This window comes from Loxodonta africana, chromosome 1 (genome assembly GCF_030014295.1).
Source record: "Loxodonta africana isolate mLoxAfr1 chromosome 1, mLoxAfr1.hap2, whole genome shotgun sequence".
NCBI lineage: Eukaryota > Metazoa > Chordata > Mammalia > Proboscidea > Elephantidae > Loxodonta > Loxodonta africana.
Window position 1 is genome coordinate 15,816,567 of NC_087342.1, and position 16,339 is coordinate 15,832,905.

General features: G+C 43.8%; 1 protein-coding gene across 2 annotated transcripts; it reads left to right on the forward strand.

Annotated features, from left to right (window-relative positions):
* Positions 1 to 991: 991 nt before the first annotated feature.
* On the forward strand, positions 992 to 12,590 carry UMPS (uridine monophosphate synthetase). 2 transcript variants are annotated; one of them, XM_003412956.4, is made up of 6 exons: positions 994 to 1,187; positions 2,702 to 2,855; positions 5,317 to 5,988; positions 7,407 to 7,582; positions 8,592 to 8,706; positions 11,959 to 12,590. In XM_003412956.4, exons 1-6 carry the CDS (start codon positions 1,032 to 1,034, stop codon positions 12,126 to 12,128), a joined length of 1,443 nt encoding a protein of 480 aa, XP_003413004.1. In that variant the 5' UTR covers positions 994 to 1,031; the 3' UTR covers positions 12,129 to 12,590. The 2 variants fall into 2 exon arrangements, with proteins under 2 accessions (XP_023407466.1, XP_003413004.1); XM_023551698.2 differs by lacking the exons at positions 7,407 to 7,582; positions 8,592 to 8,706 and having other exon boundaries at positions 992 to 1,187.
* Positions 12,591 to 16,339: the final 3,749 nt, after the last annotated feature.

A 16,339-nucleotide genomic window follows, 5' to 3' on the forward strand; every position in this document is an offset into this window, starting at 1 on the left:
GATTCATAGGCCACTTTTCCATTAGCCAAAGTGATAGAGGTAAGTGTTCTGATGAGGTCACTTTGTCAACACGGACAAAAACGTTTTAACGTTTGCCTTCTACTTCATCCAGAGTTGACTGCATATTATTTGCAATGAGAAACAACTGTCAAAAGCATGGGCTCTTCACATTGGCTGCTCAGCACGATCTCTTCAAAAAAAGGAAACCGGTAGAGAAATGAAATCAGAGTCCGTTTGGTGAATGAAAATCATGTAGATTAAAGTGGTATCTTCTATAAAAAAAAAATTTTTTTTTTTTTTTTTTTTTTTAAATCTTCTATAGGTAATGGAAAATTTCTCCAAATTTAAGGGATTTATTTGTCAAGACCAAATATGCTTGGATATTCAGATTGGTTAGAAAGAGTACCCTCCTGATTATCTTGATATCCATAAATTCATCTTCCTCGACTCCCCTCTCTTCTTCACATCTGCTGCACACCTAAAAAAAAAAAAAAAAAATCACAGGCCAAAGATTTGAGATACTCTGACGGAAATAAACACAACGTCCTCCCCCAGAGATCCAGGCCTAGTGCCGGCAGGCTGAGTAATGTACAACTACCTGATAGCGCTTCAATAGTTCTATGTGCAAATTGCTGTTAAATTATCCTGTGCCAGATGCTATGAGGGTAATAGAAGAATTGAGCAAAGGTCCCTGTCTTCAGGAACTTATATTCGATTTGGAAAAGTAGTGGCCAATAACTATATGTTAGGTCAAGGAATAGGAGTTGATATCCACCCAGAGGCAACTGGGGAGCAGGCCTTGCGATTAAACTCCAGGGACCCTACCCAGTGAAAATCGCAGAATCACAAACCGGGGAGAACGGTGGGCGGCTGTCACTCAACTCCCCCCACCTGGGGGCGGGGCGCCAGCGAAGGGAGCCCGCGAAGCCGCCGGAAAACGGGCGGAAGAGGCGGGACTTCCTGGGGGACGTCACCGGTGCGTCGGCGCAAGGCGCGCGTTGGACTCCGGATTCAACTGGGAGCGCGCCATCATGGCGGCCACCGGTGCCTCGTTGGCGCAGTTGGTAATGGGTCTGTATGATGTGCAGGCTTTCAAGTTTGGGAACTTCGTGCTGAAAAGTGGGCTCTCTTCCCCCGTCTACATCGACCTGCGGGGCATCGTTTCTCGACCACGTCTTCTGAGTCAGGTGCCAGCCAAGGAAAGGGGACCAAGACCTGGGGGGAAGGGGCGAGGGTGTCCCAGGCATTGGGCTGTGAATGAGAGCGAAAGAGCCCAGCAGGGTGGCAGACCCGACTGTCGGCCTGGGGAGTAGGCTTCAGAAGCTCAGAGACCAGGGGGGTATTTCGCTCTTGTGTACAGTTACCGGATCGGCGTGGACATGCGCTTTGCGAGGGTCAGGAAACAAAGTTCCTGACTTTCATAGTCAGAAGTGGCGGGTATCGCATCACTATAACATTTGGATTCTTTTTAAAGAACAGTATAACAGTTCTCTCCCACCACATTTTGTTATATATTGTGGTGGCTTGCGGATTGCCGTGATGCTGGAAGCTGTACCACCTGTGTTTCAAATACCAACCGGCTCACTCCTGGTGGGCAGGTTTCCGTAGACCTTCCAGACTTAGACAGGTGGGGAGGAATTGCCTGGCGATCTGCTTCTGGGAATTAGCCGTTGACAACGTTGTGGATCAGAACAGAACATAGTCTGACTTGCTTGCTTTGGACACGTTATCAGAAGGGAGCAAATGCTGGAGGGGTATATATCATGTTGGGTTAAGTAGAGGGCCAGGGAGAGCGTAGGAGACCTTTGGTGAGGTGGATTGCCACAGTAGCTGCAGTCGTAGGTGTGCTGGCGATCTCAGGAAGGTGCACCACCAAGCATGGTTTTGTTCTCTTGTAAATAAGGTCACCGGGAGTCAGAGTCTACTCAAAGCGGCAATCTATAACAGTTCTAGGATAATGTATAAATGTTTTCCGTACTCTAGAAATTATATCCTTTGCAACTTAAAAAAATTCATAAATTTTCAGATATCTAGAAGTACAGGACCGAATTTTGAAGACCCCTGGTCTAGTTCACAAAGGAGCTCTGGTGGCGCTGTGGTTAAGGACTCAGCTGCTAATCAAAAAGCTCAACAGTTCAAATCCACCAGCCGCTCCTTGGAAACCCCGTGGACCAGTTCTACTCTGACCTTTAGGGTCGCTATGAGTCGGAATTGACTCCATAACAGTGGGTTTTTATAGGTTTATGTGAAAAAGGAGACTAAAATAATACTTTATACAATAGGCTCTGTTCTTATGAAACTTAAGACACCTTTCTAGCAGAAAACATAACTAGCAGATTTATAGAAAGGTTTAGCTACTCAGGGTATATATAATAGATTAGTATTACTGTGGGAAACTAGGAAGTCCTTACTCTTTATTATCATGTTCTTCTCCAACACGTCTTATGTTGCCCTCAGTGAAAACTTGGAGTCTAACCAAGTAGGGTCATTTTCCTGTTTGTATGTTTACATTTGTCAACTGTGATTTAAGGAGAAGGTACTTTAAAAAGACATTTGTAGTTGTCCTATCAGGTGTAGGACTACCCCCTACTGGAACATTACTCTGTCTAATATTCTTTTGTTTCTCCTAATGCTTTAAATACTATATAAAACAGTTGTAATAACAGATATCTTATGTGCTCTTTTTTTTTTTTTTTTACAGGTTGCAGAGATTTTATTCCAAACTGCCCAAAATGCCCAGATCAATTTTGACACTGTGTGTGGAGTGCCTTACACAGCTTTGCCAATGGCTACAGTTATCTGTTCCACCAACCAAATTCCAATGCTTATTCGAAGGAAGGAAACAAAGGATTATGGTAAAATAAAAATAACATAAATGATAAGTTGATACTGTCAGATTTTTTTTCTCCTTCCTGGCAATGATGTTCTATAAAGTTATCTTGACTATTTCTCATGAACCCTTTAGGTTGTTATCTTCTGTGGAATTTGTTAAAATTCTTTTTTTCTTTTAACTTCCTGGGGGCAAAATGCTTTGTATTCTGTAGGTAATGAAAAGAAGTGCTTTGAGAGGGCTTAACCCACTGGTGTCCAGTAGGTTCCAACTCATAGCGTCCTTGTAGAGCAGCACCGGCTCCAGTGTAGAGCTGCCCCATCGGGTTTCCAAAGCTGATAGCCAAAGCAGATAGATAGCCACATCTTTGTCCCACTGAGCTGCCGGTGAGTTCAACTGCTGGCCTTTTGGTTAGCAACTGGATGCGTAAACACTGCGCCACCAGGGCTCCTTTTGAGAGGACTGCTGCGGCTGCTAACCAAAAGGTCGACAGTTCGAATCTACCAGGTACTCTTTGGCAACCCTGTGGGGCAGTTCTGCTCTGTCCTTTAGGGTTGCTGTGAGTTGGAATCAACTTGATAGCAAGGGGTTTGGCTTTTCTTTTTTTTTTTTTTTGAGGGGTATATATGTGTTTTTTCACCGTATCTATGAAACCCCAATATTTTTACTAGTTGTTCCCTCAACAGCAGAATTTCTTCTAGGAGCACGTATTTTCCCAGTATATTTGTACTTAAACTGCATGAAGAGTGATGTGAATGAGATTACTCACAGCACCATAAGGAATTCTACATATTTCTTATGGATTCATGGGCAGTGGGTTATCAGCTGGGTGTTTTACGTGTGTGGGCTTTTGTAAAACTAAATCAGTCTAAAAATATTGGAACTAACTGCATATGTTGGACGATATTAAGGAATTAATAGAGTTTTTGCTGTTAGCGTGATAATGCATTGTTACATTTTTTTAGAAGAGTCCTCTTTTATAGGTGCATTCTCAAATTTTTTATGATTAAATCATATATTTGGGATATGCTTCTAAAAATTATAAGGGAAGGGAGGGAGTAGGGGTGTAGATGAAGTAAGATTGGCTGTCCTTGGAAGCCCTATGAATCAGAATCAACTTGACAGCAGCAGGTATACCTTGCTAAGAGGTAAGGTGCTGTATTTCTGAATGTTATGTATTTTGACTACTTTTGTTTGTTTAAAATTGTCCACGATTAATAAAAAGAAAAAACAGTTGAGTGGTTGTTGCTTGAAGATAGTGTTAGATTTTTTTGAGCTAACAGAATTCATTATCTACGTGAATTCCTGCCCATAAGGAAACTATTATTTATATTTCCTTTTTGTATGTCTTAAAAAATGTGTCTAGAGTAAAATCATTCAGTTTTCAAATATACCTATATATACTTGGAAACCCTGGTGGCACAGTGGTTAAATGCTACGGCTGCTAACCAGAAGGTTGGCAGTTTGAATCCTCCAGGCGCTCCTTGGAAACTCTAAGGGACAGCTCTACTCTGTCCTATAGGGTCACTGTGAGTCAGAATCGACTTGATGGCAGTGGGTTTTGGGTATACATACTTACATTCTTGTGTTAGAATTCGGGCTGATTTGGTTAAACTTGCCAATTCTAGAGTAAGAAGGGATTAAAAAAGAAATGAGAAAGGTCAAATGTGGGTGATATCTGTGGTAAAGCTCAAAAAGAAGGCAAAATGCCCACCAGTTCTATTTCTGTTGCAAAATAAATTTGATAGGGGAAAATATATTTTTCAAAAATGAGCCTATAAAAACATGAGCGTGAAGTCCACAGCCTGAGTATTTATACTTTGTAGATTATCTGAAAAAGTTTTGGTCTGTAATGCAGGTCGAGGTGGGGAAGTATATTTAGTCACATTACTTTAAACGATTTGTCACGTTTTAGTGGTGGGTCTCAATGGTTGCTGGGTATTTTTCCTCCTGAACTTAGATCTTTAAAAAGCTGATTGTTTGGCTGATCTTGTTGATGGAAAAAGGAATGATTTCATTGATGGTGGTGAGTTACTCTGATGTTTCATAACTTTTCCCTTGCTCTAGGTGATCTTGCTTTAAAAAAAAAAAAAACCCATATTTGAAAATTTGATGATAAAACACAGTAAATGGTGTTTATTTGCATTGCAAAACAATTTGCTAGTTTTACTGTAAATACTCTGTATATGTAACCTTGATAATTCTGGGATACAGAGACACTAAACAAAATAGTGATCGTGGCACATTGAAGATCATAAATAAAGATAAAGTAGCTCCAAAATAGATTATCAAACAAGATTTAGATCACCCATCCCTTCATAAGTACATGCCAAATTTATAATGCGAGAAAAATCTTGAGTGGGCATATCAATATATATTTTATACTAATATGCATTACGTATTTACATAAAACACGTTTATATATTTAAATATTAAAAATACATATTTTCTTAATAGGAACCAACAGAATTTTTTTTCTTTTGTAGGTACGAAGCGTCTTGTAGAAGGTGCCATTAATCCAGGAGAGACTTGTTTGATTATTGAAGATGTCGTCACCAGTGGATCTAGCATTTTGGAAACTGTTGAGGTTCTTCAGAAGGAGGGCTTGAAGGTCACGGATGCAATAGTGCTGCTGGACAGAGAGCAGGGAGGCAGGGAGATGTTGGCGACGCACGGAATTCGTCTCCACTCCGTGTTCACATTGTCCAAAATGCTGGAGATTCTTGAGCAGCAGGAAAAAATCGATGCTGAGATGGTTGGGAGAGTGAAGAGATTTATTCAGGAGAATGTTTTTGTGGCTGCTAATCCTAATGGTTCTCTGCCCTCTGTAAAGAAAGCACCCAGAGAACTCAGCTTTGGTGCACGGTCAGAGCTGCCTGGAGTCCACAGAGTTGCCTCGAAGCTTTTCAGGCTTATGCAGAAGAAGGAGACCAATCTCTGTCTGTCCGCTGATGTCTCAGAGGCCAGAGAGCTGTTGCAGCTAGCAGACGCTTTAGGACCCAGCATCTGCATGATCAAGACTCACGTAGATATTTTGGATGGTTTTACTCTGGATATAATGAAGGAGTTGACAGCCCTGGCAAAACGTCATGAGTTCTTAATATTTGAAGACCGGAAATTTGCAGATATTGGAAACACAGTAAAAAGGCAGTATGAAGGTAAGTGTAGTATTCAGGAATCTGCGAGAATCAGAAACCCAGTTTAAACTGGCTGAAACAAAAAGGAAGTGCCTTGGCTCGCTTACCTGAAAGTCCAGCTGTGGAACAGGCTTTCAAGCATGGCTGGATCCAGGAGTGCCAGTGATGTCTTCTGGACTTGCTTTTTCTCCATCTCTCAGCTCTGCTTTCTTTGTTGACTTTTCTCAGGTAGGCGCACTCCGTGTACTCCTCCCAAACCATTCCACTTCATTAGCTGGCATGGGTTTTGTGCCCCATCCCTGGAAATGTGAGGTTATTAACTCTGCTGAAACTTCTGGAATGGGGAGAGGTAGTATCCTTATGGTTTTTGGTTTGGCACCAGAAGAAGGGGTCATAGATTCTGGGCAGGCCACAATGACAATGTTGGCCCTGGCAGAACACCATGAGTTCTGAATCTTTTAAGATATAGGAACAAGGGAAAATCAGTATCAAATGATAAGATACATATTAAGCAGGAAAAGATTTTTTGATATACATCTCCCCGCCCCCCCCCCCAAAAAAATAAATTTTTTCTCGTGTCAAATAAGGACTCAGGGTAGATCATATGTTGGTTGGAAAAAATGCTTAGTTTACCATTCTTCTGTAGAAGCGTCTGTTTTTGCACAGATGTGATTATATATACATTTTTACACACACAGAATGCTTTTTGCACTTAAACATCCTATGACGATGTTTAACATTTATCTGTAGAAATAACTTATTTTTCTTTGTTTAAGTAATGCATACGTAGTTTTAATCTGTTTTTTTAGGATAGATTTGTGTGTAAGTGACGTTCTTCATGTGCTTAAGATGTCCTACCATCATCACATTACTTAGCTTATCGACTGACATAAAAATCATACATACTTCAGGTTTGGATATAGTTTTTGGTTAAGGTGATTGCTGTCAGCTTTTAGAATGAATACAGTCGCCTGTTGGAATTTGAAGAGCTAAGGAGTTGAAGGAACCAGTGTGAGCACTGAGAAATAAAGTTGTTGAGAAATCCTGGCAGAATGAAAATTTGTCGTCTTCAGGGGAATGTCAGAATGTTGATGTCTTCGATCTCAAATGCTCATTCTCACTGGAGTCCATTTCTAGTTGCATGAGCTTTTATAGGAGGTCACAGGCTGCAGCCCGCAAGGAAAAAGTCTTGTTGGTACTGCTGATAAACCAAGTACAGCGCTTTCACGTTTTTTTTCTGATTGTTCTCTCTTTAGCCACCAGGTGAACAGATAGATTTTTCACAGATAGAAGCATAGGTATGCTGATCACTAAAGTTCTTCAAGTGTTAGGCTATTCATTAACATATTCTGGACAAGTATATCATATTGTAGGTGGTTGGTTGTGCAAAATGTCATATGTTTTTGTTTGAAAATGAGCAAATTTCTTTTCCTTATTAGGTGGTATCTTTAAAATAGCTTCCTGGGCAGATCTGGTAAATGCTCATGTGGTGCCAGGCCCAGGAGTCGTGAAAGGCCTGAGGGAAGTGGGCCTGCCTTTGCATCGGGGATGCCTGCTCATTGCCGAAATGAGCTCAGCTGGCTCCTTAGCCACTGGGAGCTACACTGAAGCAGCGGTGAGTGGCAGACTGGGTGAGAGAAGGCCAGGGCTGCTAGGCTGCGTGTTAACAGGGGAGGGAAGTGTCTTCATGTAAGGTCTATAGAACCTCCACCCAAAAGAATCCGTTGTTAGTGTGACAGCATATTACTACTAGGAGGCTAGAGTTCCCTGATAATTGATAGTGTTTTATATATTGTAGCGGACACTAAAGAATTTGAATCACTCTCTAAGAGAGAAACTCTGAGACACACATACTTAGTCAAAGAAAACATCTACTTAACCTGGCTGAAGGACAAGATACCGCTTGTTTGTAGATGGTAGTCCTTGGTGGCAAGAAGGGAACAATAGGAGTCTCAGGAAGGCCAAATAAGAACGCCAGGCAGACCTTCCAGAGGAACTTCCTGAACGTGAGATAATGGTACAGAAATTGAGGAGACAAAGTGCTAAAGAAGAGGGAAAGTGGGAGAGGTGAAAGAGATCCCTGTAGCTCTTGAAAACAGCTGGTTTTTATCTGTTGGCTGTCCTTGGATACGCAGTTCCCTGTGTAAGTAAGGCAGGAAGTCTTGAATGTAGTTTCATGCATTATAATGTATTCTAGAGTAAACCAAAAAAAAACCACCAAACCCATTGCCATGGAGTTGACTCCGACTCAGCAACACGAGAGTACTCACCTCAAATCCTCAGAAAGAGGTGGGTCGCCAAGCGTGATTACAGATAAGTAAGCGTGCGGCACCTCGAATTCAGTTGCGGTAGTAGAGGATTCGGAACGTTTTAAGGGCGTGGTTAATCGGGAGGTGGGGTAGGAAAAGGCCATCTGAGGTCTTAACGAAGCGAGGCTGTAAGTTTGTTTCTAAGATGACCTGTTTCAGATACAGTGAGTTCGCACATAATGTGGAATGAGAAAAGACACTTATAAAACAGCAACATTTCTAGCTAGTTAATGTTGCGTAGCTTGTTTGCTTATAGACTTAGTATTCGGTGTGATTAACCACTGTTCTGTAATCTGTGCCGTTACGTTCCATTAGGTTAGAATGGCTGAAGAGCATTCGGAATTCGTGGTGGGTTTTATTTCTGGCACCCGAGTAAGCATGGAACCAGAATTCCTTCACTTGACTCCAGGAGTTCAATTAGAAGCAGGAGGTAAATTCATTTGTTGGTCATAATTCTTCTAAAGTGTTTCTTACTTGAGTCAGCAAGGGCAAAATAAAGTTTTACATGCTATATAAAGGCGCTAAAGAGAGGCTTCTCGGTGTGGCGCTCTGATGAATGAGCCCTTTGGCCTTGTGATACCAACCTAGATTGGAAAACAGCTTGTGGTCTCATTTTAGGGTGAAAGTTTAGAAAGCTAAATAGGCCCAGAGAATTGATAGGTTAGCCTTTCACAACTGGTATTCCGAACATGCTGCCGAAAAAGGTGCTCTGTGCTCAAGACTAAGCAAAGTTAAAAGTTGTCTCATTGTCACCAGACTTTGCAGGGCCTTTGATGTGCTGATGTCTGCTGTGACACTCTGGTGTGGCTCGGTCCTGTTTCCCGAGCCATGATCACCTTATTTGTGCAGTCCCGCCCAGCCGACTTGGGTGGGAGTCACAAGACCATGGCAGCAAAGGCCGCACAGACGAACCGTCGCACCGCAGCAGTTGGCAGTAGCTCGGAAGCAGTGCCAGTTTACTCATGACATGGGCCTCAGTAAAGCTGCTTCGGTTTTGAATGGGGAAGAAATAATGACCTGAACATAGTTTGTTTTTCCTGCATTGGTGGTTGTACAAGGGTTGTTGTCACAGTTACACGACTTTACTCTATCCCGCTTTCCGTCTCTTACTTCTTAAGAAGTTGGCAGTCGGGACTGTGAACTTTAGGCTTCTCAGTTTGCAAAACTGCCTAAACTGATAACTATGCTTATTATCCCTCAGTGGAATTTGTCAGGTTGACAGCCCTAGTGTTCTGTGTTTACCATTGAAAAATTCAAAAGGCACCTTTAAAAATGTTAGGAGAAAGTAGATTGTACAGTCTTAGCTCATACCCATCTCTCTTCACACTGTTCTTTCCCCTGGTTCCACTTGCCGGTCCAGAGATGATCACATAACTGGGGGGATATGTGTCCTCCCAGACCTGTGGCTTTGCATGTCCTCCAGCATGCTCGGGGAGGGTTTGGGACTGTTTTATACATGTGCAAAGTAGGTTCCTGCTGTATGTTTCCACAGCTAGAGCTACTTCGTGCCTTTTAGCACAGTGTTTTCTACTTAGGACTGGGCTATCTTGTGTTTAACCGTTTTGGTGATGCACATAGACAGTTTATAATTTGTAAACATCCTTGTACCTGCTGCTCATGTAGAGTATTTCTGGAATATTCTACTAGACCATAAGCTCCTTGAGGAAGAGAGCTCTTTCTGAAGAACTACGTAGCCCTCTGCACAGACCCCATGCTTCATAAATGTTCTGTAAATAATGTGCAGGTGTTGAAGGAATGGATAATACGCTGTGTAGGGTCAGATGGAAGAGTTAATGCTTCTGAGACTGGGAAGGTAAACCAGGAGACCGTAGTGATTGGGGTTTATAATATCACGAAGGGTATGAGTTTGGTTAAATCTTAGTTTTCTTTTTGAACCTTAAAATTCTAGAACTAGTGAATATCCATTGTTGAGAGGATTGAATGAGAAAATGTGTGTAAAGCACTTAACAGTGTCTTGGCACTGTAAGCATATCAACTGTTAAAGTTTGTAAGCCCCGCCCCGCCCCGCCCCCCCCCCCCCCCCCACCAAGTTCTTTGACTAGATAGTATAGTTAGGATTTAGGCTTTTGTCTTATATATCTAGTGCTGCTATAACAGAAATACCACAAGTGGGTGGCTTTAACAAACATTTATTTTCTCACAATTTAGGAGGCTAGAAGTCTGAAATCAGGGTGCTTGGCTCTAGGAGAAGGCTTCCCTCTCTGTTAGCTCTGGAGGAAGGTCCTTGTCTCTTTGCCATCTGTTTCCTTGGAGATCTCCATGTGGTGTGGCATCTATCTTTCTCTTCTCCACTTGCTTAATCTTTTACACCTTGTAAGAGTTTGACTCGAGACACATCCTACACTAACTGCCTCATTAACGTAACAAAGACAGCCCATTCTTAAATGGGATTGTAACCACAGGTATGTTACTGTTAGGTGCCCTGGAGTAGGTTCAAACTCATAGCAACCCCAACACAGGCATAGGCACAGGTATTTTGGGGGTCTTGGGGGGACACAGTTCAATCCATAACAGCTTTTATGGCTGTATATTGTATTTAAAGCATCTTGGATTTGAAAGATAATAGACCATTTAACAGAATACTTCTAGAACAACGAATTTAAAAAGAATGAAAAAGAAAAATAAGAACTGGGGCTTGCACATAGTCTGTGACCACTCAGGTGGGGCTATGGCAGAGGGGCTCAGTGTTGGTGGTGCTGGTCAGGTGAGATGCCTTGTGAGGACTTTTCTAACAGTGAGTCGGGGTGACTCCAAGACATATAGTGAAATTTTCTCCAGTTGTGAGGTCGAATTTTATTTTGTTTGTTCAGTTTTTGTATTGAACCTTTCTTGGCAACATAAAAGATTTACCTCTTTGCTTTTTGTTGTTATTAAGCTATTTAAAAAAGAAAAACCAGTTGCCATCCAGTCAGTTCCAACTCATAGCAACCCTATAGGACAGAGTAGAACTGCCCCACAGAGCTTCCAAGGAGCGCCTGGTGGATTGAAAAGTCTGACCTTTTGGTTAGCAGCCGTAGCTCTTGGCCCGTACGCCACCAGGGTTTCCTGTTAAGCTGTAAGTGCTCTAAAATGAAAAATTTAAAATGATGTTGATTAGCGTCTTTTTCAGCCGTGGGGGTCTTCTGGTCTTGCCAGAGAGTCTCTTCACCAGGACTTTGAACTGGTTCTTTTTGGTTCTACCCCAGGTGTACTGACTCAGAATCTACATTTTAACAAGATCCCCAGGTGAACCGTATGTATACTTAAAAATCACCTGGCGATCTTGTTAAAATATAGATTCCGATTCAGCATATCTGGGGTGGAAAGGAAAATTCTCAGCAAGGGTTGCACCGAAACAGACTGGTTTGAAACCCTGCTGTTCACCTCCTGCTTTTGCTCACTTGCTGTGCTGAAGGAGAATGAAAAGCAGTAGCGTAGTCTTATTTAGAGCTGGTTAAGACTCTCAACAAGATGGGTTGGCACAGTGGCTGCAAGAGTGGGCTCAAAGAGGCAGCAGTTGTGGGGATGGTGCAGGACTGGGCAGTGTTTTGTTCCATTGTACATAGGGTTGCTATGAGTCAGAACTGACTTGACGGTATCTAACTCCTACAAGAAAAGACACTTTCAGATAAGTCATGGTTTCTGAGTTTTATCTTAAAAAGTAGTTTTTGTGTTACTGCAGGGGATAACCTTGGCCAACAGTACAGCAGCCCACAAGAAGTTGTCGGCAAAGGAGGTTCTGATATCATCATCGTGGGCCGAGGCATTTTAACGGCGGCTGACCGTCTGGAAGCAGCTGAGCTGTACAGAAAAGCCGCTTGGGAGGCTTATTTGAGCAGACTTGGTATGTGAGTGCCTTGGATGCATTGTTGTGAAGGCTTTGAAGATACTGAGCCTCCTGCACTTCACCAGCTTGAAATTAGCCGCCTTTAATACTGCTTGGCTTCATCCATGGGTCTGGCTCCTGTCAGTGACTTCTGGAGTTAACACTTTAATAATTTGAATGCTAACTTTTATTGTGCTTTAGGTCCAAGTTTACAGAGCACATTAGTTTCTTATTAAACAATGCACATATCATTTCATGACATTGGTTGGAGTTAACATGGTCTTAAGGAAACAGTGAATGGTTTGTAATACCGGACTGTTACTGTTGTACATTGATTTTCAAGCTCCTTTATTGAGACTGATGTTTGTTAGGCAGCCACAGTCCTGTCTGTCCCAGGGTCTTCCACATGCCTCCTTCCTCTAGATCAGGCTCCTTTTTTATTCTTTTAATTGCCCTGAGATAAAATTTAGGACATCAAAAAGCTGAAACTATGTCTTGTGTCCTTTATTCTCTTGTCTAATGCGATGCCCAAGTAATATCTAAATATTAACTGCTCTCCTCCTCCTTCTGTTTACAGTGATAGTCCACGTACCCAAATGGTCCTGCTTCCCAGAACTGCCATTTCTCACTCACCAAAGGGAGCAGGGCGGGGAAAGGGGACAATGACTAGCCAGGTCCCTAACGCTCATATTTGGCTCTCTTGTCAGCAGGAAGGGTGTTTTGACTCATTTCTAGGCAGCAGTTGAGGCTTATGAAACAGTCCTAGCTCCCTTTTTCTCTACCTGGATTACAAATGGACACGCTGCTCCTTTATTTAAAAGACCAGAGCAGCGTCAGGGGTTCCAAGGTTCCGTTTGGGGTTTGCTGAGAATTCCATGTAATTGTCCCAGTGCTAACAGAGCCTTCACTAGCAATGAAGGCTGGTGGTTTCTGGTTTCTGCTCTGGTGCGATTGGGGACATCCGGCTTCTTTTCTTAGGGCCCCACCTTCACGCATCTGGCACAACCAGTTAGGCAGTCCTATCTAGTACTAAATGCACTTTCTCTCAGAAATGTCTCCAAGTCTCCGGATTGCTGGCCCCTCCCTGCTTTCCCATATTATTACAGATTTCCCCCATTTGTATGTTTCTTTGGTCTATTCAGGATCATCTTGGAGGGAGGGGAGCTAAGGGTGTGGGCTCAGCTGACAGTTTGTAATGGCCCCACTCTGCACATCCAGGCCCCGTGCGAGCAGGAGCAGGGCAGCTGTTAGTTTGAAGGATTTCACCTCACCGGCAGCAGCTGTGGACAGGTCAGAGGACCCACAGGGTCAGCTGTTTCCATCCCTAACTGCTGCACTCTCTTCCCTCGTGGCCGAGCTTGGGATTTCACTCATTACTGCAATGCCTCCTGAATAGAAAGTCTAAAGTTTGGTTTGGGCTTCAGGTCCCCAGCATTGCACCTCCAGAGAAACCCCGTCTGTGGAAAAGGACAAATTATCAAGGAATAAAAAAAAAAAAACCAAACCTGTTACCGTCGAGTTGATTCCAACTCATAGAGACCCTATAGGACAGAGTAGAGCTGCCCCATAGAGTTTCCAAGGAGTGCCTGGTGGATTCAAACTACGGACCGTTTGGTTAGCGGCAGTAGCACTTAACCACTATGCCAGCAGCATTTCCTATCAAGGAATAAGGTGTAAAAATGGTGTGGAGGCAGTGTCTGACCTCCCGATTTCACAATGGGGAAGGAGAATCAAGATCGACAGCCCAAGGCTGATTCCTATGAGGCTGAGGTCAGACATGCCTCCTCTCTCTGCCATCTTTACCAATTCTGACACCAGCCGTCCCTCCCACGGCGCTCTCTACTTCTCTGTTGGGTTCAGTAATTCATTGCAATGGCCACACAGAACTCACAGTACTCGCCAATTAATGGGGCTTATTAGGGAATTAGCAGGTTATGGTTCAGGTTCAGGAATGCCCGGGATATAGTTCTTCCATCAGGACAGCCTCTTCTCGGCTGTGCTTGCAGCCACGCGTCTCTGGCCCTTGTCCTATGCCCTGCTCAGGCAAATGTTAACAAAGTTCTTTTAGCTCTGCCAATAAGTGCTCAGAGACACCCCACTCTGCCAGTAAGCCCAGACTAAAGGCACTTAGCTTTCTCGCTCCGTGGCTTGGGGAAGCTCACTAGGCCGTCTCCTGCCGGTGTCTCCTGCCAGTCTCCTGCTTCTGCTGCTTCTGCCGCTGCTTCTCGCTGTGTTGCCGTCTTTGGTGTACGGCTCTCTGTCTCCTGGGTCTAGGAGGCTCTAAACACAGATCCCAGGTCCAAAGGATGTGCTCGGCTTGATTCTGCCTCTTCCTTGTTGGTGCTGGAATCCTCTCACCTCTGGGATGGCTCATTTCAAGCCCAGCAGGATGGCAAACCTGACCAGTCCCCTTGGTAGGCCACAATTACCTGTTTACACAGTCCCACCCAATCACCTGGTGGGGATCCATAGCACCACAAAAGTATGGAGGGAAAGGGCGTGGCCCTCGAGGCAACTCCAAGGAAGTAGAAGTTATGAAGAAAAGGGTTTTCTCGTTGAAAATACGGAGATTGTTTTCGGGGTGTCTTCAAAGTCTCTGCCTGTGGCAGCCAGACCTTCAGGGTGATGTCCGGAGGCTAAGTCTCCACTTAATCGACTTGCTTCCTCAGTTAGTGGTTCTCACGTTAGTGTGGGTCTGAGTCACCTAGAGGACCTGTACACAGATTGCTGGGCCCCAGGACTGTTCTGCCTCTGGGTAAGTCTGGAATGGAGCTGAGATTGCCATTTCAGCAAGTTCCCAGGGGATTTTGTTGCTGATTCAGGGAGTGTACTTAGGAGACCCTCTGCCCTGGAGAGTCACATTCTTGTCCCTGCAATGAGACAGTCTTGGGGTCTGCTTCCCTGCTGCTGAGGGTCACCTACTCTTGTTCGCCCACTGTCCCTCCCTTATGTCCCTGTTAGTTCTGGTTTGAACCCCTGCTGAGAATTTGCATTTCCACCCCATAAAGAAAAACCCCATTGCTGGCCAGTTGATTTCGACTTACAGTGACCCTATAGGACAGAGTAGAACTGCTCCATAGGGTTTCCAAGGAGCACCTGGTGGATTCAAACTGCTGACCTTTTGGTTAGCAGCCATAGCTCCTAACCACTACACCACCAGGTTTTCCCTTTCCACCCCAAATATAATGAATCAGAATCTACAGTTTAACAAGATCCCCAGGTGATTCTTATATATAATAAATTTTGAGACCCACTGTGCCACTAGTGGTTCTCAGAGTTGGTCCCTAACTAGCAGCATTAGCATTGCCTGGGACTTGTTAGAAATGCAAATTCTCAGCAGGTGTTTGAACCTGACTGAATAGGTTCAAGCCCCTCCTTGCTTGCTTGCTTCCTTCCTCCCCCTGCCATCTCCAGGATCATAAGCCTCAAAAACCCACCTGGCCCCTGCCACTTATTTAGGGTGCAGATGGCAGAGATTCTGCCTCCCGCAGATTTGGGGCAATGCCTGGAAATCTGCATTTCAGTGGGTAGTCCAGGTGATTTTGATGTTTCCTGCGAGTGAACCCTGGCACTGCTACCATTGCCATTGATGCTGCAGGCCTCTTACCTAAACAAAATCCCAGACAGTCTTAAGAAATTTTCCACATTTGCAGGAGTCACAAAATTCTGGAGCACAAATTGATTCAGAGAAGAACTTGGGCTATCTCAGGGGCTATGAGCATATTGTTCTTCAGAATGGAAGTATTTCGGAGGCATTAAAAAGTTTAGCCTCGCACACAATCAAGGAAGATTTAGGGGGCATGAATGGTGGGCATTACAGCCCCTGGTCCTGGTGGGGAACACAGGACCAGTCTGCACAGGGTGCTCAGAATATAGCTAAGAGTATAGATAATGGGGATTCCATGGGGAAAATATTAAATGACGCAGGAAGCATCCAAAGAAGATGGAAGGAATACACAGAGTCATTATACCAAAAAGAATTAGTCGATATTCAACCGTTTCAAGAGGTAGCATATGATCAGGAACCGATGGTACTGAAGGAAGAAGTCCAAGCTGCTCTGAAGGCATTGGCGAAAAACAAGGCTCCAGGAATTGATGGAATAACAAACAGATGCAGTGCTGGAGGTGCTCACTCGTCTATGCCAAGAAATACGGAAGACAGCTTCCTGGCCAACTGACTGGAAGAGATCCATATTTATGCCTATTTCCAAGAAAGGTGATCCAACCGAATGTGGAA

What these genes read in the sequence shown, in the direction of transcription:
- UMPS (XM_003412956.4), top strand. Translation starts at nt 1,032, where the DNA reads ATGGCGGCCACCGGTGCCTCGTTGGCGCAGTTGGTAATGGGTCTGTAT. An exon ending in GACCACGTCTTCTGAGTCAG is followed by an intron (nt 1,188 to 2,701) that starts GTGCCAGCCAAG and finishes TTTTTTTTACAG; the next exon opens with GTTGCAGAGATTTTATTCCA. An exon ending in AGTTCAATTAGAAGCAGGAG is followed by an intron (nt 8,707 to 11,958) that starts GTAAATTCATTT and finishes GTGTTACTGCAG; the next exon opens with GGGATAACCTTGGCCAACAG.